General features: G+C 48.2%; 1 protein-coding gene across 2 annotated transcripts in view; it reads left to right on the forward strand.

Moving 5' to 3' along the window:
* The first annotated feature begins 16,041 nt into the window (after positions 1-16,041).
* Positions 16,042-27,485, forward strand: part of FAM117B (family with sequence similarity 117 member B) — a 131,718-nt gene continuing 120,274 nt past the window's right edge. For both annotated transcript variants that reach the window (XM_038422117.2, XM_043505610.1), the window contains exon 1: positions 16,042-16,862. In XM_038422117.2, coding sequence (XP_038278045.1) covers positions 16,073-16,862 — 790 coding nt within the window. In that variant the 5' untranslated portion in view covers positions 16,042-16,072. The remainder of the gene's footprint in view (positions 16,863-27,485) is intronic.

Here is a 27,485-nt window from a genome sequence, read left to right on the forward strand (position 1 = left end):
TGAATTAATGAGCATATCAATTGAAGGAATGGAAGTACTGGACACACGAGAAGCCAGCAAAGATGAATACATTGCATTCAAGAAGTTCATTAACAGAGTTGTGCAAAATTATAACAAGAAACAAAGGATGTAGATGTAGTGCTTCATAAAAGGCTTGAGTAGCCAACTTTAATTTGTGTGATGATTTTAAAATCTAAAAATGGTCATAAAACACTTTTCAGTTTTTACTATGGTGCCATACAGCCCATCTTCACCCTCAGTCTCACCCCTCATTGGCCCTGACCCCCACCTTGTAAATTTGAACACGTCCCCCCACTCATTTCAATTCCTGGGGCAAACACTGGATGAAACTATCCTCTATGAATGTATCTAGTTCTTTTTGAACCCTGTTATAGTCTTGGCTTTCACAACATCCTCTGACAAGAAGTTCCACAGGTTGACTGTGCGTTGTGTGAAAAAAAACAACAACTTCCTTTTGTTAGCTTTAAACCTGCTGTCTATTAATTTCATTTGGTGACCCCTAGTTCTTATGTTATGAGGCGTAAATAACACTTCTTTATTTTCTTCACACCAGTTATGATTGTATAGACCTCTCTCTCTTTTCCAAGCTGAAAAGTCCCAGTCTTTAATCTCTCCTCATATGGCAGCCACTCCATACCCCTAATCATTTTTGTTGCCCTTTTCTGAACCTTTTCCAAGTCCAATATATCTTTTTTGAGATGGGGTGACCTCATCTACACACAATATTCAAGATGTAGGTGTACTATGGGTTTTTATAAAGGCAATATGATATTTTGTCTTATCTATCCCTTTCTTAAGATTCCCAACATTCTATTTGCTTTTTTGACTGCCATTGCACAGTGAGTGGAAGTTTTCAGAGAACTATCCAAATGACACAATGGACCCCAAGATCTCTTTCTTGAGTGCTAACAACTAATTCAGACCTCATCATTTTATATGCATAGTTGGGATTGTTTTCCAATGTGCATTACTTTGCATTTATCGACACTGAATTTCATCTGCCATTTTGTTGCCCAGTAACCCTGTTTTGAGAGATCCTTTTGTAGCTCTTCACAGTCTGCCTGGGACTTAATTATCTTGAGTAGTTTTGTACCACTTGCAAATTTTGCTAACTCACCGTTTACCCTCACACTCCTACCATACCCCACCCCAGGTGAGCCTCCAAGGTGCTTAGAGAGGCTGAGTGGTAAGCCGCCAATCAGAGCCCAGTAGGCTCATATAAAAGGAGCTGCTGGAGCTGAGAAGTTCAGTTGCTGGCTGGAGCCAGAGGAGTAAGACTGATGTTCTTGGCTGCTGGGACTCAAGCAAGACTTCAGCCCAAGGTAAATGTAAAGCTGAACATCCTGGGGCTATGGAGAAGTAGACTAGGGAACAGTAGCAGCAACAAGTTAGTTAAAGGGTTGCAGCAGGTGGCCGCTATTTGTAGGGTCCCTGGATTGGGACCCACTGTAGTGGGCGGGCCCAGGTCTCCTCCTGAACTTCCCTGCTCTACCAGCCCACAGGTGAAGTGGTTGAGTCCCCTGAGAAGGGAGATTATATAGGTCCAGGGAAGAAGCTGAAGCCCCCAAAGGGGCTCAGTATGCATTTTGCTCTTGTTGAGCATCCTGTAGGCTTTCTAGGGCAAGGGAGTTTGAGGGTGTTTTGCAAGTTAGTTACAAAGTCCAAAATGTTAATTCCTGGAGAAAATGTAACCCTCTCCCATTGCTGCTTTACCAACTGTAAACTTCATGGCCACAAATGAGTTCAAAAGGTGACAATCCCAAACTGGGATGTGGTACAGCCCAGTAGGCAAAGCAACTGCTGCAACACTAGGTCCCAATCATTGGAGTGCTCATTTACGAATTTATGTATCATGGCCCCCAAAGTCCCATTAAACTTTTCCACTAGGCCATTTGTTTGATGGTGGTAAGAGGTGGCAACCAACTGGTTTACCCCATGAGCTTCCCAAAGATGTTTCATGGTTCCTTGTCAGGAAATTAATTCCCGAATCTTCAAGGATGTTGGAGGGCCAACCTTTCCTGGCAAAAATGTCTGTCAATGCCTGGCTGGTGCTCTTAGCCCTGGGGTTGCTTAGAGCTACTGCTTCCGGCCATCGGGTGGCAAAAATCCATGAAAGTCAGTCTGTACAGCTTTCCTCTGGGTGTCTTCTTAGGGAAAGGACCCAGAATATCCACAGCTACATGCTGAAATGGAACCTTAAAGATGGGGAGTGGTTAGAGAGAGGGTCTTTGACCTGGTCTTGGGGCTTTCCCACCCTCTCGCACACCTCACAAGACTGAACATAAGTAGAAGTGTCCTTGCTCATCCCCTCCCAGTGGAATGACTTCCCCAAATGGTCCTTGGTCCTGTTCACCCCAGCATGGCCACTAGGGTGATCGTGGGCTAAGCTCAAGAGCTTTTTCCTATACATAGTTGGAACGATCAACTGTGTCTGAGGATGCCAGTCGTCTTTGTGCCCACCAAAAGGGTCTCCTTGTATAAGGAGTCCTCCTTCTATAACAAACCTGGACCTGTTAGAAGAGCTGAGAGGCGGTGGGTCGCTCTATGCAGAGTCTCTCATCCACTTCCTGCTCTGCCTGGAACTGCTCCCTTGATGCTGGAGACATTAGTTCCTCGCTGGATTGTGGATTTGGGCTTGGTCCCACTGGAAGCGATGCAGATGGATGGGGTTGTTTCCGTTGACTGAACTGCTCTACGCTGGTGCACTAGGTGGTATTTCAGGCTCCAGTTGAGCCTCTTGCATCAGTTTAGCTGCTGGTGCAGGCTCTATGGCGCCCTTTGGTGCTGGCTCCCCCAACTCAGATGGGATTGCAAGCACAGGCTTTGGTGCTGACTGCTCTGCCAGTTCTGATCCTTAGGCTGGTTCTGGCTGGGTCCCAGGAACTGGATCTACAACTGCTGTCAGACTCTGGAATGGAGTCTAGTTCCACCACCTTTGGCTGGGTTCCTGTAGGAGGCTCAGGAACAGAGTTAGGTGTGGAGGCCTGTTTAGCCTGGCTGCAGGTGACCATCCCCACCCTTTTTGTTAGCCTCACATGGTTGGCTAAGTCTTCTTCCAGCAGCATGGGAATGGGATAATCATCATAGACTGCAATAGTCCATATTCCTGACCAGCCCTTGTACTGAACAGGCAACCTGGCTGTAGGCAAATTAAGAGTTGGTCTTTAAGGTTTGCACCGTCACTTGGGCCTCTGGCGTGATGAATTTGGGGTCTACCAGGGATTGGTGGATAGCTGACACTTGTGCTTCAGCGTCTCTCCACACAGTAATCTTCCTCCCGTCCACACTCGGTTTCCCTTCGTTCTGGGGGGTATTTCTAAGACATCTGGACCTGAAGGCTCTTGATGGGACTCCAGGGTGATGAGTTGTAGTTGGCTGGTGATCTTGAGGCAGTTGGTCTTCACATGCCCCAGCTCATTACATTTAAAGCATCATGCAGCTGACTGTGGGCTAGGGCAAGGTGGATGTTTAGAGAGTGGGGTGGTGGGATGAGAGAGCATCTGGGGTCTCCCTGGCTGTATGGAGGACTCCTCCTTGCGAGGTGGGGCTTTGGGCTGACCCCAGTGGTGGGGTGTTTTCTTGGGTTGCCCCTTCTGGTATCCGCACCACCTGCTACTAGCTTTCTTCTTCTCTGCCACTTCCACCCGTTTGGTTCCGATCTCCACCGTCTTGGTTACAGTTTCGGGTTTCCCATCTAGGATGTACCTTTCTGTTACCTCAGGAACACCCTCTAAGAACTGCTCCATTTGCATTAGGAGGGACGGATCTTCCAGAGATTTAACGCTTGCTCCTGATATCCAAGCATCCCAATTTTTCACAATGTGGTAGGTGTGTCGGGAAAATGCCACGTCTGGTTTCCACCTTAGGGTTCTGAACCACTGACGGGACTGCTTGGCTGTTAGCCCCATTTTAATTCTGGCCTTTTGTTTAAAAAGGTTGTACTCGTTCATGTGTTCTTTAGGCATTTCAGCAGCCACCTCTGCAAAGGGTCCACTGAGTTGTGGCCTCCGCTCCACCATATACTGGTCTATAGGGGTGTTGTATCCAAGGCAGGCCCTTTTGAAATTTTCTAAGAAGGCCTCTGTATCATCACCTACCTTGTATGTGGGGAATTTCTTGGAATGGGGAGCAGTACCTGGAGAAGGACTATTAGGGTTATCTGCTTGATCCAGCTTAGCCCTTTCCAGCTCTAAGTGCTTCAGCTCTAACTCCACCTCCAAGCGCTTCGCCTGCATTTCTGCCTCCAAGCACTTTGCCTCTCTCCTCCTCCTTTCCAACTCAAAGCGCTTCGCCTCTCTTTTGTCCTCCGCTTCCAAACACATCTGTAGGAAGAAATCCCGGTCTTCCGAAGTCAGAACTCTGGGTTAAGGGCATCCCTCCAGCTTGGCACCTGGATCTTGGTCGGGGGAGGGCTGACCCTTTCTCCTATCCACTCTCTTCATTTCCATCATGGAGCTGGATGTCTGGGCTTGATCTGGGTCTGCCTTCTCCACGGCATGCCGCTTTGGGAAGACTGGTTTTTCTAAGGTTTTGGTGCCAGACCTCAACCTCATGCACAGGCTGCCCCATTTTTAGCCTAATTATTTCATTGCCACAAAGCTAGAAAAGAAAAAAAAACCTGTTTGTTGGACTCCCTGGCTTCTTTGGTGTGCCTGTTCCCCCTCAGGCAGCAAAGAAAAAAAACGGGGGGGGGGGGGAACCCTCCCTGGCTTTCAAGCTGCCAAAAGGACAAGTGTCCTTTTAAAAATCCTGAGGTCTGTGCTTCTGGTTCAAAATGATCCCACTGCTCTGCCACCATGTCAAGGCTGAATCCCCATTCTGTCACTCTGAGTGCAGAAGGTAGGGGCCTGAAAGGATTCTAAAAATTAATACATGCCACTCCAGACTTGTATTAACTCCAACGGTTACAGCTTTTCTCTGACCTTGGCTTTGCAAACGCTGCCACCACCCAAATGCAAAAAAAAAAAAAAAAACAAAACCAAAACCCCAAACCCTTGAACCCAGGAAGGAACACTTGGGAATTCCTCCCTGCGGGATATCCTCAAGCCCTTTCACCCTCCCCTACCCCCCCAAAGAAGAGCTGAGAAAGAAAATAAAAGGAAATTAGCTGTGGCTACCAGCTTATCAAACATGCACAAACCTCTTAGGACACCAAAAATCCAATCCTGTTCTTAAAAAAAGGTAAATTTTATTAAAACAAAAAGGAAAAAAAATCACATCTGAAACTTAGGCTTTTTCTAGATTTTTAAAAGAGCAATTCAAAAAATCAAGCACCCAAAATAGCTTTTTTGGGGGTTCCACTCAAAGGTTACAAGCAAACAAAAGCATCTGGGCTTAGCACAGAAGAGATCCACAAGCCAAAATAAAAAATAAACCTGAATGTGTTGTGAGAGGGTGAGGCCAGATGGCTACAGGAGAGTGATAGAAGGCAGATATTTTAGCCCCAGGTTAAGTAGGTTCCTTTTCTCTGGATAAGGTAACAGGGAAGGTTCCAGAACAATCAGGAACTTTCTGGAAACAAGATGTGGCAGCCAGGACTCCAAAAACAAGAACAGATTTATCACATTAACCTCTTGAAACCTTGGCACCAGCGAGAGGCATGTGTAGTGGCCCAAGAGGCCCCAATCCAGGGAAATAACCTACATGAGCAGATCAGGATATCCCCTGATCTGACACCAAACCAGAATAAGGAGGTAACTGAGATGATCAACCGGTACCAGGATGTGTTTTCAACCAAACCAGGCCAGACGACCAAAGCATACCACCACATTGTCACAGACCCTGGGGCAAAGGTAACTTTAAGGCCCTATCGGGTCCCCCCGGCAAAAAGGGAGGAGATCAAGGCAGAGGTAAAAAGGATGTTGGAACTGGGAGTCATCGAAGAGTCCCACAATCAATGGTTGAGCCAGATTGTGTTGGTGCCCAAACGCAACGCACCACTAGGTTTTGTAATGACTTTCGCCGGCTGAATGAGATATCAATATGGGGTATGCATCAAATTTGGATGAGTTAGCTGACTGCCTCGGCAATACCCGATTTTTTGACCACCCTTAATTTAGCAAAGGGATACTGGCAGATTCCCCTTGCCAAAGAGGCAAAAGAGAAGATGGCATTCTCTACACCAGAGGGTCTGTTTCAATATACTGTTCTTCCTTTTGGACTGCATGGGGCACCTGCCACCTTCCAGCATCTTATGGACAAGCTCCTGCAGCCCCATACCAGTTATGTAGCTGCGTACCTGGATGATGTGATTATTCACACCCCCGACTGGGAGACCCACTTGGAAAAGGTGGAAGCAGTATTGGACATGCTAAGACAGGCTGGCCTCACAGCCAACCCAGCCAGGTGTGCTATAGGGCTAGCTGAGGCTAAATACCTTGGCTACATTGTAGGAAGGGGCACAGTCAACCCCAACTAAACAAACTAGAGGCTATCCAAAATTGGCCCTGGCCGAATCGGAAAAAGCAAGTCTGGGCATTCCTGGGTGTGGTGGGGTACTACCGGCGATTTATTCCCCATTTCGCTACCAGAGCAAGTTCCCCAACAGACCTGATAAAAGCCTGGGGTCCGGACATGGTGAAGTGGATTGATGCTGCGGAGAATGCATTCACGGATCTACGAACAGCCCTCTGCAGTAACCCTGTGCTTATAGCGCCAGACTTAAACAAAGAGTTCATTTTACAAACAGATGCATCTGAAGTAGGATTGGGAGCTGTCCTATCGCAGATGGTCGGACCTAAGAACAACCAATCCTCTGCCTCAGCAGGAAACTCCTCCAGAGAGAGCAGAAGTATGCTGTGGTTTAGAGAAAGTGCCTTGCTGTGAAATGGGCCATGGAAACATGACATTATTACCTGCCGAGAAAACGGTTTACCCTTGTGACCGACCATGCACCCCCCCTGGATGCAACAAAATAAAGAGAAGAACGTAAGGGTCACCAGATGGAAAGGTTGTCGGGACAGAAAACAATTCACCATACAACACCGGGCTGGAAGCTACCATGGCAATGCAGATGGCTTGTCACGGGTACACTGCCTGACATCCCAAGTTGCCCAACCCCATGGTGTTGAGCAGAGGGGTGGGGGAGGGATATGTGACAGGGTTAGGCCAGATGGCCACAGGAGAGTGATAGACAGATATTAGCCCGAGGTTAAGTAGGTCCCTTTTCCCTAGGTAAGGTAACAGGGAAGGTTCCAGGCAGACAGGCGGATTAAAACACCTGCAGCCAATCAAGAAGCTGCTAAAATCAATTAAGACAGGCAGGCTAATCAGGGCACCTGGGTTTTAAAAATGAGCTCACTTCAGTTTGTGGGGTGCGTGCAAGGAGCCGGGAGCAAGAGGTGCAAGAAGCCGAGAGTGAGAAGGCATACTACTGGAAGACTGAGAAGTACAAGCATTATCAGACATCAGGAGGAACGTCCTGTGGTGAGAATAAACAAGGTGTTGGGAGGAGGCCATGGGGAAGTAGCCCAGGGAGTTGTAGGTGTCATGCAGCTGTTACAGGAGCCACTGTAGACAGCTGCAATCCACAGGGCACTGGGCTGGAACCCGGAGTAGAGGGCAGGCCCAGGTTCCCCCCATCCCTCCAACTCCCTATTGATACCGGAGGAGTTGACCTGGACTATGGGTTCCACCAGAGGGGAAGGTCTCTGGCCTGTTCCCTGATCCACTAGGTGGATCAGAAGAGACTGCGGGGATTGTTGTTCTTCCTTTTCCCCATGCTGGCCAGTGATGAGGCTAACTGAGTGAACAGCAGATTTGAGCCTCAAAAGCGGCCAAACTGAGGGCTGCCTTGAACCTCTGAGGCAAGCAAATCCACCCATAAGCACAGGACCCACCAACGCAGAGGAGGAACTTTGTCACAGTGTCTAAATATTCCCTATCCAAATAATTTCTTCTAGGTATGAAAGATGAATTTTCATACCTGGTTCAAGCCTTACACAGCATTGCTGCTCCATGTCTCCTTCTCCGGAGGATGACAAAGGGAAACTTTCTTTCCCAAATTTAAAAGTTCTAGCCTTCCCATTGGCTCTTTTGGTCAGGTGACCACTCTTTCTTTATCTGTGGGCTTGTTAATGCTTTACAGGTAAAGCAAGCAGAGAACAGACACCAAGAGGGATTTTACAGCTAACTGGCTGGTTGGGTTCATAAACGGGGGCTATCCCCCCCTTCATTTATCACATTCAGTCTTTGTTTTCCAAGAAGACTGACTCATCTGCACAGCCTCCAGGACTCTTGAGCCACCTTGAAGTCCCTGGGCCTCCACACCCCTGCCACCCAACATAGGCACTTTAGATCCCAGCTCCCTCCGAGGAATTATCAACCTCAGGATAGGCGGGAAGGGTCGCACAGGAGAAATAGGAACTCAAGGAAGAGACCTCATCCCTCCTCTGGTGAGGGTTCTGGCCAATCTAAACCCTCCTCAGGCCCCAAACCGGCCTTTTAAAGGTGCACCCGGGGGTGATGCACCAGTGCAAAGACTGGATCCATCCCGCCTTACCTTTTCATCCTGTCTTTCCTCATTCTACCAGGTGTGGGCCCATATTACATTGGGCCGCTGAGTGCTCCACATGGTAGAGAGGGGATACTCCCTCCAATTCTCTGCCCTTCCACCCACCTTCCCCATTCCTCCCAGGGACCCTTCTCACGAGCAACTCCTTATACAGGAGGTGCAATTGCTCCTATCGCTGGGGAAAGTGGAAAAGGTTCCTCAGGAGCAGAAGTGTAAGGTCTTCTATTCCTGGTATTTCCCAATATTGAAAGCGACAGGCGGGCTCAGGTCTATCCTAGACCTATGAGAGCTCAACAAGTTCATAAAGCAACTCAATTTCCACATGGTTTCCTTGGCCTCCATCATCCCTTCCTTGGATCCAGGGGGCTGGTATGCTGCCCTCGACTTGAAGGATGTGTACTTTCATATAGCAATCACACCATCCCAAAGAAAATACCTCAGGTTTGTGGTGCACAACAACCACTTCCAGTTCAGTCCTTCTGTTCAGCCTGTCAGCAGCACTTTAAGTATTTACCAAATGCATGGCAGTCATGGCTGTATTTCTGCGCAGGCACCGGGTACAGGTGTTCCCATACCTTGACAACTGGCTGATCAAGGACCGCTCCAAGGCTCAAGTGGATGCACAAGTTGGATTCCTCATTGCATCGTTCGATGAACTGGGCCTTCTCCTAAATGCGAGGAAGTCAACTCTGTCCCCTATTCAGAGGGCAGAGTTCACTGGGCCAGTGCAGGACTCAACCCACTCCTGGGCGTACCTACCAGAGTCGAGGTTCCTGGCCCTGGACGATGCATTCAGAGTCTCAGGCAGTTCCTCACCACCACAGCAAGGAATTGCCTCAAACTCCTGGGACACATGGCTGCTTGCACCTACATGGTGCAACACGCCAAGCTCAGACTCCGGCTGCTCCAATCATGGCTATCCTCAGTGTATCGGCTGGTTGGGGACAGTTTGGACAGAGTCGTGACTTTGCCTCGCCCGGTCCTCAACTCTAGCTGTGGATTGAGCCACCACAGAAAGGTGTGCACAGGGGTCCCCTTAGTCAACCAACAAGAGAGTCATCTGGGGGCTATGTATGCAGCAGACATGGGTTGGCGGGCGCACTTGGGAGACCTCAGGACACAAGGCCTCTGGTCTCAGGTGGCGCTTGCTCTCCACATCCGTGTCAGAGAGCTGAGAGTGGTATGCCTGGCACGTCAGACTTTCTGAGCCCACTTAAGTCATGTCCTTCATGACAGACAACACCATGGTGATGTTTTATATCAACAAAGACCCAGAGTGACCCAGGGACTTGGGGGAAGGGGTCCCCCCCTCACTCACCGGCAGCAGTGGGAAGCGGAGCAAACCGGCCCCAGCCTGCTCTATCCTCCAGCTCCCAGCCGCATTGCTATGGTTCCCACCACCAGTGAGTGTGTGGGGTTGGTCCTTTCCCCAACCCCTCCCTCCGCAACGTGGCTAGGAGCTGGCAGAGTAGAGCAGGCTGGGGCTGAGTTGCTCTGCTTTCCGCGACTGCCAGGAGTGGGGGGGTCGCTGGGGGAAGAGGTGGAATGGGGTGGGCTGGGGGAGGAGCAAGGGGGGGGAAGGTTGAGAGGTGGGGCGGAGAGAGTTGTCCGGGGCCCTACCCTCTCCCCCCAGGGCGTGGGGTGGGTACACACTCCTCTCCCCTTTGTCAGGAAATCCTCATGCTGCTGGACTTTTGTATAGAGCAGTCAATACACCTGCAAGCATCGTACCTCCCTGGGGTACAGAACAAGTTAGAATATCTCAGCAGGTTGCTTCACGAGTGGTCCCTATGCCCGGACGTTGCAAACTCCATTTTCCATCAGCGGGGCTTTCCCCAGCTAGACCTCTTTGCTACATGACACAACAGGAAGTGTCAGCAGTTCTGCTCCTTCCTGAATCACAGTCTGGCTCCATAGATTTAGCTCCATAGCTAACATAGTCGACGCGTTCCTCCTTCCCTGGGGACAACTCAGGGCATAGGCGTCGACTTCCCTGTTTTCCCCTGGGTGCTCAACACCCCTCCCTGCCCCCCACTCCACCTCTTCCCACCCCTGCCCCGCCCTGCCCCTATTCCAATTCCTTCCCCAAATCTCCGCCTCCTCCATGGCCAGGTGGGAAATGCTGGGAGATAGGTGGAGGAGCAGGGACACGGTGTGCTGGGGGGGGGGGGGGGGAGAGGAGGACGAGGAGGTGGGGCGGGGCATGAAGGGAGCTTGGCTGCCAGTGGGTGCAAAACACCTATTAATTTTTCCCCGTGGGTGCTCCAGCCCTTGAGCACCCACAGAGTTGGCGCCTATGCCGTATGGCTGTCCCTAGGCATATGCAGAATACGCAGCTGCATAGGGCACCATGAAATTTGGGGCATGTGGCAGCACCAGATCCAGCGACCAGCCCTATCCCTTGGCCAGCCCCGCCACAGGCTGCACCCACTGCAAGGGGCAGGACCGTTCCTGGGGGGCGGGGGTGTAGGACCCCGGACAACTCTCTCTGCCCCACCTCTCAGCCTTCCCCCCCTTGCTCCACCCCCATTCCATCTCTTCCCCCAGCGACCCCACACTCCTGGCAATGGCAGGAAGCAGAGCAACTCAGCCCCAGCCTACTCTACTCTACTCCACCAGCTCCCAGCCACATTGCGGGGGGAGGGGTTGGGGAAAGGACCAACCCCGCACACTCACTGGTGGTGGGAACCATAGCAATGCGGCTGGGAGCTGGAGGATAGAGCAGGCTGGGGCCGGTTTGCTCCGCTTCCCACTGCTGCCGGTGAATGAGGGGGGGGACCCCTTCCCCCAAGCCCCGTTCCCTGAGCCACACAGCTGGGGTGGGAGGAGCGAAGCAAGCTGGGTTGTTCTGCTCCCGGCCAGCCGCTAATCCCCTGGGCCACTCTGGGTCTGTGGGCCCACCACAGCTCCTGCCTCCCCAGCCCTGCAGGCCTTGAGTGCAGCCCAGAACCTGGAGTGTGGGGGGGGAGAGGAAAGCAAGTGCTCTGGCACCATAATTGGTAGGGATGGCCCTGGGAGGCTGTCTCCTATACATGTTCCCACCCACCCCTCCCAATCACAAGGTGCTCCTGATGATATGGAGGGATCAAGTGGTGGTAATATTGATACTCCCAGCCTAGCCCCAGCAACACTGATACATATCTCTCCTGGAAATGTCCGTGGAAGCCCCAGTCACATTGCTGTTCTTCCCTGGCTTAATAATTCAGGATCATGGTTGTCTCCAGCACCCAAGCCTCAAGATATTGCACCTCACGGCGTGGAAGCTCCATGGCTAAATCTGGTGTAGCTTTCCTGTTTGAACAAGGTTAGACAAGTCCTCTTTGGCAGTAGGAAACCCTCCACCAACGCCACCTACCTTGCCAACTGGAAGAGATTCTCAATCTGGTCAGCACAGCACCGTTCGTCCCTGATGCTCACCTCTATTCCTCATATTGAACTACCTTCTCCATCTCGAGCAGCAGGGGCTGTCCATGTTATCAATAAGGCTTCACTTGTCCACCATCTCTGCCTTCCATTCAGGCACAGAGGACCCGTCCTCTTCACCAACCCTATGGTCAGCAGTTTCCTCAAAGGTCTCGACAGGCTATATCTGCAAGTTCAACAGCCAGTCCTGTCCTGGGACCTCAACCTGGTCCTTTCCAGGCTCATGGGACTGCCCTTTGAACCACTAGCGACATTCTCCCTGCTTTACCTCTCATACAAGGCCTCATTTCTGGTAGCGATAACCTCAGCCAGGAGGGTGTCTGAGCTCAAGGCCCTAACATCAGAGCTTCCTTACACTGTGTTCTATAAGGACAAGGTTCAGCTCACACCACACCCAGCTTTTCTCCCGAAGGTTGTCTCCCATTTCCACATGAACCAGGACATCTTCGTCCCAGTGTTCTATCCTAAGCCACACTCAAGCAGCCGGGAGCAGAGACTTTGCTCATTGGATGTCTGCAGACATCCGGCCTTTTACATTAAGAAAACAAAAGTTGTTCCAAAAGTTTGTACAACTTTTCATGGCTGTAGCAGACAGAATGAAAGGTCTTCCAGTCTCTTAATGAATTTTGTCATGGATCACAACCTGAATCCAGAAGTGTTGCAAACTGGCAGAGGTGCTTGCCCCTCAGCTCACTCCATCAGGGCGCAGGTTCTCACCCAGGAAATATGCAGAAAGACAATGTGGTCCTCCATACACACTTTCACCATGCACTATGCAATCACCCAGGCCAGAAACAATGCGGCCTTTGGTAAAGCAGTGCTCCTATCAGTGGATAACTCTGACCACACCTCCGTAACTTAGGTTTGGGAGTCACCTGATTGGAATTGACATGAACAAGCAATAGAAGAAGAAAAAACAGTTCTTTGAGTTGTAGTGTTTATGTCCATTCCAATACCCACCCTCCTGCCCCACTGTCAAAGTAGCTGACAAGAAGGAACTGAAGGGGGGTCAGGTCGGCAGGGTACTATATTGAGCGCCATGAGGGCACGACTCCAGGGGGTGCCCAGGCAACCCTTCGGATACTACTAGGGAAAAAATTTTCCAACTGTCATGCACGCAGCATGCGCGCACCTAATTGGAATGGACATGAACACATCTCAAAGAACAACAGTTATGAGAAGGTGAGTAACCGTTTTTTCAGGTGCAGGAGGAGGCTCTGGGCTGGGGGATGGAGCTGTGTGGTTTGGAGTACGAGAGGGGGCTCCGGGCTGAGGCAGGGGGTTGGGGTTCCAGGGTGGGGCAGAAATTAGGGGTTCAATGTGCGGGAGGGGACTGGGGAGGAGTATGTGACCCTTCTTGACCCTCCCAGGCGCCACCTTTGTAGGTACCCAACTTTAGGCACTCAAGTTGGGTACCTACAAATTTTGGACCAAGTGATTTGCCCAAACAACTAAAGGCGTATCTGAGATAGGCAGAGAACTCAAGTAAAATGTACTGTCACAAATGTAATGTGGCTAAGTTCACCTTGCTGTACAGATTTTTATTACTGAATTTCCTGACCTATGCATAGATAATTTATTGCATTAACTTTTTTGCATTTAATTTCTCGCTCTGGAGAAAGGTGGTAAATAGTGAAGATGGTCTGTTATTGCTCAAGGACATTCACTGAGCAATCCTGGCAGCCAGTGACAAATAATATCATACATGGAGCAAACCATGAGGAGATAGTGCTCTTCAGTTAAAATGACATATTAATTGTGCCGGTTACTAGTCTCTCACACATTTAGTGTGTAAAATAGTTTCACCTAAATTACTTTAGTCTTAAGGCCTTCCTGAGTTCATGCCCACAACCATTTACCTGAATATTTGGCATTAGCACAAAAATGTATAAGGATTGTTTCTATCAGAATATTTTTCCATAATCTTTTAATTAAAATATTTAAAAAAACACTTAATACAAACAAGATAATGTATACTAATAGAGCAAGGCTAAACACAGTAACAATATATTACTAATAATTTATGGGGTACGATTTAATGTTTACTTGATAATGTGATTATAAATAGGTAATCACACTGATAATATTCAATAGCAATATCGTGTTTGCAAGCCATTACTGAAGTGAGTTTCAAGTGCAGAAAGTTATTTTCAGTAACGAAGAAGGAAGGCTATTTTGCCAGTTGTGGTAGGTAGGGAGCTATGGTAAGAGAGGTTCATGTATCAGTTTTGTCCTGGTTTAAAGTTGAGGCGCTTTTCCCAAATAATCTGAACATATGAACTATAAGGCAGTTAACAAGTTACTTTTACAGGTTTTATTGCAGGGATATGAAATAGGAATCTATCAGATAACTAATGCTGAAAAGTTTACAGCAAAAAGTATTAGCTGTATCCCCAAAGTCTCCCAGGTAGCTGGTATCCTCATCAGTAAAGACAAGTAGCCAGAGTGATGATCTAAATTTTGGTGTTGAGTAACTGTGCTCTCATTACTGATTTACTGCATTTAGGACTAACAACAATTAAATGGGCAGTCTGACGCCTAATGAAAGACACTTAAGACAGCTTGATAACAATTCTTGAAGACCTAGGTTCAATTCCCTGTTTATCCTCTGACTTCTTTTCTGACTTTGGACACACCTCACTTGGTCTCTGTGTGCCCTAATTTCCCATCTGTAAAATAGGAATGATAGTAGGCCCTGGCCTGAGGTGGGGAGGGTGGCTCCAAGCAGAAATACACTAAAGAACCCAGAGTCATTATGGTGATGGGGGCTAGCTATCTACCTTAGCTTGAATTTTAGACAGTTTTTGTTAGATAGAATGAGTGAGTTGTGTAACTGATGCAAAAAATTACATGTGCACATATGTGATCTAAATCAAAGATCTGTTCAAAGAGTGGTATGCCACACCACTGCTTGGATTTAAATCCCTAACTCACTTTTACAGGCCACTTCTGTAACTCGTAGCTCTAAAATAGCTTGGTCTAGAACAGAGGTGGGCAAACTATGACCCATGGGACCATCCGGCCTGGCCCTTGAGCTCCTGGCCAGGGAGGCTAGCCCCTCTCCCCCGCAGCCTCAGCTCACCGTGCCACCAGCACTCTGGGCAGCGTGGCTGGTTCCTGCCAGGCAACGCAGCGGCACAGCTGCTAGTCCTGCCTCTCTGAGCGGCATGGGAAGAGGACATGGAATGTGGGGATTGGATAAGGGGCAGGGAGCAGTTGGATGGAACAGAGGTTCAGGGAGGGCAGTTGGGGGACTGGGAGCAGTTTGATAGGAGTGGGAATCCTGGGGGCAGACAGGGAGCAGTGGGTGGTTGGATGGGGAACGGGGGGGGGGATTGGATAAGCGTGGGAGGCCTGTCAGGGGTGTGGATAGGGGATGGGGCAGTCAAGGGACAGGGAGCAGAGGAGTCGAATGGGGGTGGAGCCGCAGGGGGGCAGTTATTGGTGGTGGTGGGGTCCTGGGAGGAGGCAGTCAGGGGACAAGGAGCAGGGAGGTGGGTTGGATAGGTCAGAAGTTCTGAGGGGGCAGTCAGCAGCAGATGGGGGGGGGCCCGGCTGCTTGGGCAGTCACAGCCTTCGCTACTGGGCCCTCCATACAGTTTCACAACCCCGATGTGGCCCTCAAGCCAAAAAGTTTGCCCACCACTGCTCTAGAAACTACCCACTTACTTGTTGTGGTAGCTGACAAATGCCTTTTGGTAAATGTGTGGAGCCAGTGCAGGGGCTGTGAGCGCTGCTTGGGAGTGTGCAGAAACACACTTGCCATATAGAGATTTATAACCATAACTTACCTGGCCACCTGCTGCTGCTAGCACCTGCTGGACTGAGGCCGAGGTGAGGGGCGTGTGTGGAGGAACAGAAGAGTGGGGCCCGTCGAGGGAGACAAGCGCCCCAGTGGGGTAGACTACAGCGAGGCGGGCCGGGGCTGGTGGCGTGGGCAAGGGGTTAGGGCACGCGCACATGCACATACCGTAGTGCCGCTTTAAGGGCCCGCACCCGGCCACTCAGGAGCGCGCCCCGTAGCCAATCAGGACGCTGTAGCGGCGCGAGCGGGGCTGAGGCGTGTCCAATGGCAGGCGGCGGAGGGCGGTGCGGGCGTCCGGGGCACTATTGTTGATGAGGCACACGGAGCAGGCGGGTCGGCTGTTGGCAGCGCGAGGGGCCTTGCGCTCGGGGAGGGGGGGGGTGCGAGGTGTTTACACCCCCCTTGAGGAGCCGTCCGCGGTCTCTCCCGAAGCCCCGCTTCCCGGAGCTGGACACGCAATGTCCCACCAGCGCGTGAGGCGCAATGGCTCCCCCACGCCTGCTACCTCCTTGGGGGGAGGAGGGGCAGCCGTGGCGGCAGGCGGGGGAGCGGGCAGCCGCCTGCAGCCCATGCGGGCCACGGTGCCCTTCCAGCTCAAGCAGCAGCAGCAGCAACATGGCAGCCCCACGAGGAGCGGCGGCGGCGCCGCGAGCGCCGCAGGCGGGGGTCTCTCGCGCGCGGCGCCTGCCTCGCGAAGCGCCAGCCCCACGCGCGCAGCGCCCCCGAACGGCGGCGGCGGCGGCAGCAGCGCGCGCGCCAGCCCCGCGGTGGCCACGCAGACGCCCGGGGGAGGGGGCGGCGGCAGCGGCAGCAGCGGCCCCGCCGCCTCTGCCTCCTCGCGTGGCAGCCCCACGCGCGCCGGCGGGGCGGGAGCGCGTGGGAGCCCCCCGCGCCCTCACCAACTGCCGCCCCCTCCTCCGCCGCCACCCCCTCCTCCGCCAAGCTCTGTTCTCTCCCCCTGCGCCTCCCCCGTCCCGCCCTTGCCGGAGGGCAGTGCCAGTGCCTCGGCTGGTAGGGTCCGGCATCGCCAGCGGCGGCGCTCCCCAGAGCAGGGCAGGAGCTCCCCGGAGAGGAAGAGCCCCAGCTCCCCCGTCTGCAAAGGTGAGTGAGGGCCGGGGGGCAATAGAGACCCTAGCGAGGAGGCCCTGGGCGCAGCCTTTCCTCTCTCGGCAGCCTTGCTGACCCCCTTCGTCTGTGGGATGATGGGGTGGCAGCAAGGCCCTATGTCTGCGGGTGGACACAGTGGTAGCAAGGGGAGGGGGGAATGGGGGCTGGGGACCCTGTCAGGTGGAAAGGGGTGGTTGGCTTGGGCACTGGAAACATGGTTCATGGCGATGATGGTGGCTGGGGCCCCAAAGTGGTAGGGAGCGGTCAGCATGGGGCAATGGAAATGTGGGTTGTGGTGGCGGCTCTTTTTGCATGGTTAAGGTGGGAAGGAGATGCAGCCTCTGGGGGTGATGGCAGTGCTTGGCCCAATGTGGCTGCACTGAGTGGTGAAGTGGAAACTTTTTCTGTCAGGGTATGTTTACACTGCAATTAAAAACCTGCAGCTGGCCCATACCAACTAACTCAGGCTTGCAGGGCTTGGGCTAAGGTGCTGTTTATTATGGTGTAGTTGTTTGAGCTTGGGCTGGAGCCTGGGACCCCTCAAAGGAGTCAGCTGGCATGAGCCAGCTACAGATTTTTAATTGCCCTGTAGACATATCCTTGCAGTATTGGATGTTCCAGCTCCTCAATATATCACTTGCTGGAGAGGAAAGTATGGTTTAGTGCGGGCTTGAAACTCAGGATATTCTGTGTTCTGTGCCTGGTTCCTCCCCTGACTTAAGTGTCTTTGAGCAAGTCACTTGAGAATCAGACAAAGTGATGTCTGTCTGTCTAATTTGGAAGTAATGATTTTTGCTTTGGTGGCAGAGGGGGACGTGATTAACTTCTTGAACAGCAATTTACGTTCATAAAGTGCAGTGTAAGAACAAGTATTTCTGGAGGGCAGAGGAGGTTTGGGAGGGTGAGGAAAGGATGGGGATGCGCTCAGACTTGTCTGACTTCAGGACCAGTTTAATATCACTTATTGGCTTGCTGTAATGTTTATGTAGTGAATGGCTGATGCCACTATTACTCTCTTCACTTGCTAGTTCTATCATCTTTCAGTTACAGAGTGGCAGTATTGCAGTATTTTTTTATGCTGTTCTTAGTATTTACAGAAAGCAAAAAGCGTAGAGGGAGAAGAAAATGAGATAAAATACTCAGCCCTTCTGTAGAACACTGGTTCTCAAACAGGAATCCAGGGTCCCCTGGGGTCCCTGAGCAGGTTTCAGGGAGTCCACCAAGGACCAAGCTTGAGCCCCATTATCTCTACCCCCTGATGCACGTCAATGGGCCACCCAGCCTTTCTGGGTTGGGGGGGACGCAACCAAAAATTGCAGCATCACTGCAGAAGAGACACCTCCCCCTGCCATCAGAAGGGGTTGCCTGACCGACATTGACTCCATAAGCAGGCAGCAGCTAGCCAAGGAGAGACACCACTGCTCTGCCATGCTACTACATCAGCACTTCAGGGAGCAGGGCCAAAAGGAAGGTAGAAATCTGGGGGTGGGAGAGGGCGCAGCGGAACATGACTCTGTGTGCCCCCACTGCCCCATGCATTGCCTCTGATTGGCAGTTTGCAGATTTGTCTATTTAAGTTTAGGGATCCTTGAGTAAAAAACAGTTTTGAACACTGCTGTAGACTACTAGTCCCAATTCAGACCCATGAGCTGTGTGGTACTTGCAAACTGTTGTCTGGATTCTAAGATTGCACTAGGACCATACAAAGGGAACAATGAAAACTCCTTGATTTCCATCATAGTGCTGCTGCCCATGAGTCTGTGATCAGGAGGAGGTAATTGAAGTATTAATTTTAGGCTACTCAAAATGTTTTAAATGACCGTGCAGTGCCTCTCTCACTAACTGCCACCAGTGTCAGTCCTGCAGAATGATGTGTGTGCAGGGGAGTGATAGCAAACTTTCAATATAATGAAGCATTTTGGGAACAGCGCATGCTACTATTAGTAAATTGTGTAGATAATTAACATACATTTCCTAGGAAACTAAAACTTAAAGGATATGTAGAAGCTGAAGATGGTACTAGATGCTTGCATATTCAGTTTTGTTTTGGCTTAAATAGTTTGTATGCAGGAGTGTTACTCATAGTTTAGTTTGTGTAGGCTGAGCTTATTGTATATACCAAGGGCTCTTGGCATCCCTGCATTCCCCGCACAAGCTCCTTTATGCTGCCCTCCCATATTCTCCCCCTCACCCCCCATAACTTCCCATCTCCTTGTTGGGGGAAGTTGGAGAGACCTCAGAAGGAGGGATACAGAACCCCTGTCATCAAGGGCATGGGGGGGAGTGGGAATGACCGTGCAAACAGAGGTGCTGGTATTGGCAAGAGAATGGGGGATCCTGGTATGGGAGCAGGGGGAACGGAGGGACACACAACTCCTGGCAGGGGGAGATTATGGGAGACATTAATGGGTATAGTGAATGTAGTTGTTTTGAATGATCTATAGACAATTGCAAAGGTGCTTGAGGCTGTGGCTATGCTAACAAGCCAGCAGGGGCTTCATGTGTCCCTGTTTTCACTCTTCCCATTTTCTGACCATTGCCACCACCCCTCTGCCCCCAAATAAATCAGTAGAGTTCTGGCCATTGATGCCTAGAATATTCCCTGTGATCTTGGAATTGATTGGATGTGGTGTTCAAAAGTTATCACGTTACAGATGCAGAGAAGTGTTATTGAATTGAATGTAAAAAAACTCAGCCTGAAAAAGTGAGAGGAAGCATTTATAATTGTTTCCCTACAAGACTGTGAAGCATGCGATAAGTTATGGCTACTGAAGTTCTTACTGTCTCATGAAGTTGCCTGTGCTGATCCACACTATAGAATCCGTGTCTCAATAGTTGTAACTTTCAATTCTTTCACCTCCCCCAGACTGAAAGCCTCATTTTGTTCAATGTTTGTCTTATCTGGCCAGGGGGGAGATATATATGCATCTGAACCTGTGTTTCAGGTGGCAGTGTACAGTCCTTTTTTATCAGACCACTAGACAGAAGCACAGTCCTGTCTGCACAGTCTTCAGTTCCCTAGTCTAGAAAACTGATAAATGTACTTTACTGTCTATCTGGCTAATTTATTTTGTTTACGTAAGAATCAAGGTCTGGAAACGTACCAATAACTTGGTCACTAATTGTATATATTTATGCAAACATATCTTAAATATATAAAGGAACTACCTTTTCTCTATCAGGATGTGGAAACGCTTTGTACCGTAACATGCTTTTAACCAGTAGCAAGTGTCTTAATATTTTAAACAGCAGCTTTTGTGTTGACCGGGAATTATGAAACCAAGCTTGTTTTTTATTATGGTTATTACTATTTATACTGAGTGGTCCATTACTTTATATATTGTTGGTAGTTACAATGAGTTGACTAGACTATTTTCCCCCTTGTGTAGGGGGAAAACATGGAGTATTTAACCAGTATAACTGGTTTGGCTAATAAAATTCGAGCTAGAGACCTGCAAACTACTTCATGGGGATGTTTAGTTAACCAACTGCTCAATAGTAATCTTAGCTTTCTAGCTTTTGGAACCGGTTAATGATGGCTTAAACTATTGCAGCTATGATTGTAACCACAAGTTTTGGAGGTTAAAATGTGCCTTGGGGTTAGCCAAAATATATCTGCTTCTAAATTTAGATGCTGCTTCATAACCTTTGTGCAATTTTCTACTAAAAGGTCTGATCTTTCTAGCAAGTAGCTGATGAGAAATTTTGAATGGGTAAGTTTGCTACAACCTGCTTGACTCAGTGTTTGACTAGGACTGATACTCGAAGCTTAGAAATATGACTGGCTATCTTGATTTATAGCTTAGGGGCTTTGAACTGAGTTAGGACTTAGATAAGGATTGACATTTAACTTGATTTGCTGATTGATTTTTTTTTCTTAGTGATTGCTGTCTAGTTCTTCCTATGCATCTGACTTGTAAACTCAGAAGAAGTTGAGGTCCATCAGCTTTTACTCTCTCCTTGGTGTTGAGCCTTTTTCTGTGCTCCAGTTTGACTGGAGGCTAAGTGTTGGCATCACTCCTTGGAAAAAACCTTCACATACTGGTCTCCAGCCTTTGATTAAATGCTTCAGAGATCAGAAATGTATTAGGCACCAGATAGATAATTTATCTTCTCATGGGAGTGGCTCTCTGTAATTATGTCCACTAATAGCCTAATTAGTAGCTATATGAAATATATAATATAATATATTTTAGTCACATGTGATTGGTTTCTTGATTCTCATGTTTGTTTCGGTGAGAGTTCAGTAGATCTTGGCTCCAGGACTCTTATTCTTAAATAGTATGAACAAAGTACTAGTGCACCAACAAAGATTTTGTTACCTTAACGGTGAATTAACTACAACAGGGCGTACTTTTTGCATATATTTTTTTTCCCTGCTGCTTTCACTGAGGACAAGAAATGTCTTTCTCCAGCTCCCTCAGTCTAGATACTGATTAATTTGTTCACTTTATTCCCACTCTCTTGTCTCCTCCTCAGTGTCCCCTTTCTTAGATTTTTATGTTTGCTAGAGTTGCTAGCTCTCTTTGGCCTGTCAGAACCATGTATTATTATTCAGAGTAACTTGTGTTATAGTGCGATCTAGGAACCCGCACAAAGGAACATGTTTTTTGTTGTGGTAATCACTGTAAAAACAAATAACAGGCAAGACAATCTCTGTTCCAGAAAGCACACAGAGTGGATGAAATAGACAAACAGAAAGAGGAGCCAACTGAAAGTTGGGTGAAGAAGGTTTAATGAAAAATGGCCAAGTTTAGTAGAATAAGCAGGAGATGATTTTCCACTGTCCTAACCATTGACATAGGCTGCTTTTGGAAGGCAGAGAGGTTCCTCTCAGAGCTCTTATTAGTGCCTTCTGTTGTTGTGTGTTTTCCCCTTCATCTTCCATTCCTCTATGCTTAGCAGCAGTCTGGTACGGGGAGAGAGTTCTTTTCTGGAACAGCAGAGGAAGGCTGTGGATGTTCTTAATACAGAAGCTGTTTTCACAGCATTTCTAAGCAATTGCAGTAGTGTAGCCGGACCCAGCGGTAAGATCAACGGGCTGCAATGTCAAGAAGTGACATTCTAATTTGGGGCCAAATTAATGATCTAGGAACAAGTTCTCACTATTCAATATTCTAGTAACTCATCTCTCCCTGTTGATACAGTGCCCCTCAAATTATATCTTCTAACTGATTTGGCTGTTACTACTAGAAGTGGGGAGAAAATGTGTGCTATTGGGGAACGTTGGCTTCCAAACTGTCACTAGAGATTAGAGTATCCTTTTGTCAAAAATGTCCCAGGGAGGACCCACTTCTGGGCGTGTTGCTTCTTTTTGCCTTCCATCCACATCTTCGGATTTCTCCAAACAGGGTCTCCTAGTTTAAAACCCCTCAGTTTCTCCAAGTGTTCATTGACTGCTCACCCCAGTTTTAAATTATTTGAACAGCCTATTTGACTCAGAAAAGTCTCTCTCTATTCTCCCCTTCTGGCCCCTTCCAGAACCCTTTTTTTTAACACCTTTGATTAGCTTTGCTTCTTCAAGCCCTATTTGCAAGATACCTTGAGAATGTAGCTCATTAATCCTGGAAATAACTCTGCTTGTTCAGGAATGTGCATGCATGTGTATTCTACCAACCTAAAAGAAGCCTACTGCATGTTCCAATATGTTCACACCACTAATGCTTCCTGTGGTTCGCAAGCAATGCCTTTTGGGTTGGTATCTGCTTCTTGGGTATTGTGATAGGGAATCATCTCCTTAGACCATGTTCCCTATAGGTCAGAACTGTGGTCAGCAATACCACCTACTGGTTCAGGTCCAGCAGGCTGGTAGTAGTACATACTGTTTCAAGTCCCGGGAGTTGGTGGAATAGGAACCTGGGCCCTCCCACTCCTCTGGGTTCCATCTCAGGGCCCTGTGTGTTGAGAGCACATCCAGCATGTGTGGCTGGGTGGAGCCTCCTGTGACCAGGTACATTACTATCTAGATGATCGTGAAGTCTTACTTTTTACAAGGTTATAGCGGTCCTTGCGTGCAGTGCAGTGCTGGTACTATATCTTCATGGTTTCATCATGAATTGCCAGAAAAGTTCTCTGATTTCATGTCACAAACTTCTCTTTAGGATCATTCTTGACCCAACCTCACTCTTGTTTCACTTCTCTAAGGAAAAAGTTGTGGAAATAAGCTTCTTCAGACTGCTGAGGAGCCAGTTGTAAGTAAATAGGGATTATGGTAGCACAAGTAGACCTTTGGTCCCTTTGCACCATACACCACCTTCACAGCTTCATCCAATGGGAAGATTAGAAGTTGCTCCTACAAGTGACACACCCAGGTTTGACAGACCAATTTGGTCACTTTACCAAGTAGATAGAGGGAATATTCCTATAGTTTAAATAATTATTTAAATAATTATTACACTGCTTTTGAAGATGAATACATACACTTCTCTGGAAGTTTTTTTTCCCCCGCTTGGAGCAAATATTTCTATTGTTTGCTGCTATTTATCAGTAGTTAGATGGAGGGAGCAGTAGGTATCCACCCAAAGGTGATTAAAATTACAAGTAGGAGAGCTAACCCTACCTTGATTTTTTTGAGGCCTGTAACTTCCTTTTTTCTTGGATAGTAAAAGCTTTGTTATTCCGCATGTTGGGGGGAATGGGAGTGCCAGTTAATCAAAAATTCCAGTTAACTGAATTATACTCACCAATGGAATACCAATTTTTAAAGAATTAAAAGACAATAAAATGAATAAAGTATAAAATAGTATACAGGTACTCACCAATCCAGTGGTAATACTGCATTGCAGAGTAGTTGGTTTCTTGAAGCACTTAGATGTATACGGGTAAAGTTTTCTATACAGTAGGTTATTTTATGACAGACACTACATATCACTGGGCAGCGCATGGCTTACACCCAGATCACTAAAAATACATAACACTAAACTATACTGAACATAATTTAATCTTTCTTTGATGATTCAGAAGGCATCTCAGGATCTTGCAGTACCTCTGTGTATCATTATCAACATCAATTATCATTGTAGATGTAGAAGTTGTAGGAGATTGGGCTGAATCTGTAATGACCCTATGACACACCCTGGAAGCTGCTTTTTTGAATAAATCCCTGATATCAGCTTGCTTAATTGTCTTCTGCCTCTTTTGTGTAGAAGTAGAGTGCAGAAAGTGCAATTGCATAGCCTCCTGGCCAGCATAGTAGTCCTGGTTACTAGATTGAAGATCTGTATTGGGAGATATCAGAAATGCCGGTTAATAGAGTGTTCCAGTTGATTAAGTGCCAGATAACACAGCTTTTACTATAGTTAAACTGCTTCAGTTACATTTGAGTAGAATGAAGAGGTTTATTGTGTCAGTTATTATTGATTGGGAACTTAAATCTTCTTTTCCAGTATAATTGTTTTTGTATACTTATACTGGCTATGTTGCTTAAATATTGGCTTGCTAATTACTTATCTACTGCTGAAGACTTGATGCCAGTGTGTACTTAGTCTCGTGTGTGTTGCACAAAATAAGTTTTTATTAAGATGTAATGTCCTAAAACATGAAAATTTAAAAAAAAAAAAAAGTTGGCATCTTTTTTTAATAAGGTTCAGGAAATAAGCACTTAATCTTATCTTAAGTCTGAAACTAAAGTTTCAGTAGCACTTTTTGTTGCAACATGCAAGTATAGGGTGACTATATTTTCCTATGCTGAATACAGGACATCTGGTAAAATTACTCATATTTAAGTGAGTTCAACAGCAATCAATCAGAACTATGCAGTACAAACGTTCAAATTAACATCAAGTTGACTAAACCCCTGTTAAAAAGAAATACTAAGTAGTTGGATTATTTTAATTTACTTTCTTATCTTTAAGGCTTTAGGGCTCACATGGAGAGAGGTGACACACAGACACTCCTACACACCTCTCTCTCAAAAGAGGGGGATGACCGACCAACCCTCCTGGCACTCTGTCTCTCCTGGTACCTGGAACCGCGTGTTTCGAGGCAACACATGGGGTGTGGGTGGGGCGCCATGCAGGGTCACATGCCTCCCCTCTCCAGATTTCTGTCAGGGTTCACACCAGAATGTGGCCAGCAGCAGCCTTTTGGCATGTGCGGGAGGGAAGGGACAGCTGCTGCTTCCAGCAGGAAGGGGAAGGGATGACCTGGCTAGTGTCTTTGCAGAGCTCTTGTGTTTGTGTGCCCCGTGTTGTTGTGTCTGTCCCCCCCCCCCCCCAACCCCGGCTTCCTCCTGTGGTTAAGACCTAAGGATGCATTGTGCAACAGGGCCCAGGGAACTTGATTTTAGGGGCTTCAGTGAACCCAGCCTGATAGGGGGTCAGCATGGGAGGGTGCCTATGGGACAGGATGGAGCAGCCCCACACTCCCTGGGGGCAGGACTCGAGGTGGGGGGGGCTGAAGAGCTAAGCCCCTGCCTGAGCACTGCTGTGCAGCCTGCAGGGTTGGGGTGCAAACAGGCTGGAAATTGCTTCCACTCCCTCCCCCTGCCAACTCAGCTTAGCTGAGGGGCGAAGAGGCTTCCCTGTGCCAGTGCTGCGTGGGGCTTTGGGAAGGAGTCTGCTGGCCAGGCTGTTGGTGAGCTGAGCGCTCCGACTAGGGGCTGGTTCTCCACACAGCACTAGGAGCAAGATGCACCCCACCGGAGGGGGAGGGATATGGAGGAGCAGTAGGGCTTGGGGGGCAGGGGGAAGCATGGCGAGGACGGTAAGAGGGGGAGCATGTAAAGGGCAGATGGGTGGGCAGCAGAGGCGACACTTAATTGGCTGCCACCTGCCCACGTGCACCAGCCACCACAGCTGACAGTGCGCAGCCAGTTCCAGCCGGAAACGGAATGGGGGAATGGGGCGGAGCGGGGCTCTGCTGGCCGAGAGCCAACACACAGCAAGGGCTGCACTGACAGACCAGCAGGGGGTGCGGCTGGCCCTGCGTGTTGCATCTTTGACCCACCTCTAGCCTTACACAATCACCTCCATTATCTGCCATTGGACCCCCCCAGTCACCACTGGTGGGCAGTTGTCTGGTGAGCAGGGATCCGGCCAGCAGCAGGAGCTGCCAGTACTGATGGGGAGGAGACAGAAAATATGGGACAATTAGCCTTTTTTTTTTTTTGTTTAAGAAAAAGTCAGGATGCTTGCAGGAGGGCTTAAATACGGGACTGTCCTTTTAAAAATAGGACATCTGGTCACCCTATGCAAGTAGCTTAGATTCCAAGAACTAATAAAGACAACTAAATGTTCCATTATAAATATGCCTTTTTAAAAAGTGTTTTTTCCAATTCTTGCAGCTGTGTCAGCAGCTGGAAAATGTGATATTTGTCTGTGATGCATTGGCTGGCAGATGTCCTAGTTTAGGTGACCCCATTATTGTGGGTTGGCGGTGGGAATCGAAGAAAATACCCCAGTGTAAAGTAAATGTACTGAATTCCATTTTTATGGAAGAGAAATGTTACCCTTATAAATAATGACTGAATTGTATACACAAATAATTTGCCAGTAGTCTTTATAATAAAAAGTTGACCAATTTAGAGTAGAAAGATAAACTGAATGTGCTTGAAAAATAATGAAAATCACAAATTAGTAATCAAGATAAAAGAAAAGAGCATCAAGAAAGTTGCCAGGATGCTAAGTACAAGGCAATGTATTGCTGTTTAGAGAAGTTAAATTCTTTATAAAATCAGGATCTTTAACATGTGTGGTTTGAGTTTCCCTGAAGATTTTTGAAGGCAGAAATGGTAACTTTTTTTTTGTCAAATTACAAGCATTTTATTTGTAATAAATAATCCTCCCCTTCAAATACAATAGAACCTCCGAATTACGAGCACCTCAGGAATGAAGATTGTTCTAACTCTGAACAAAACATTTCGGTTCTTTAAAAAGTTTATAACTGAACATTGACTTAATACAGCTTTACCATGCAGAAGAAAAATGCTGCTTTTAATAATCTTAATTTAAATGAAACAAGCATAGTAACAGTTTCCTTACCTTTTAAACCCCCCCCCTTTTTTTAGTAGTTTAACACAATACTGTACTGTATTTGCTTTTTTTTCCCCCTTCTTCTCCCTCCCCCCCCCCGCCTGCTGCTGCCTGATTTCACACTTCCGCTTCAAAAGTGGTGTATGGTGACTGGTCAGTTTGTAACTTTGGTTTTTGTAACTCTGAGGTTCTAGTATAGTTAAACTATTAAATATTTCAAGAATGCTCCTCAGTGCTTTCTGCAAACTTGATCCCATGTGTGAGTATGTTTGAGGCTCTGTACACAGTGGCACTGTAGGATTGAACTCTGTGGCAGCAACCCCAAATTTCATAGCAATGCTAATTTCTTCTGTAGCCAGGAAATATCCTCATTTCCATCCCATCTCTCCCACACAGATACTCACAGCTGTGGTTTATGGTTGAAAATACACATTGGTAGATGTAAAACTTGTTTTCCACTGCAAATTATTTTCATGGATTTTTAAGGCTGGAAGGGACCTTTGTGATCATCGAGTCTGACCTCCTGTATAACGCGGACCATAGAATTTCCCCGAATTCCTATTTGAAATAGAGCACATATTTTAGAAAAAGATCTCATCTTGATTTAAAAGTTACTAGTATTGGAGAATCTGCTTCACCCTTTGGG

Source organism: Dermochelys coriacea, chromosome 11 (genome assembly GCF_009764565.3).
Source record: "Dermochelys coriacea isolate rDerCor1 chromosome 11, rDerCor1.pri.v4, whole genome shotgun sequence".
Taxonomy (NCBI): Eukaryota; Metazoa; Chordata; order Testudines; family Dermochelyidae; genus Dermochelys; species Dermochelys coriacea.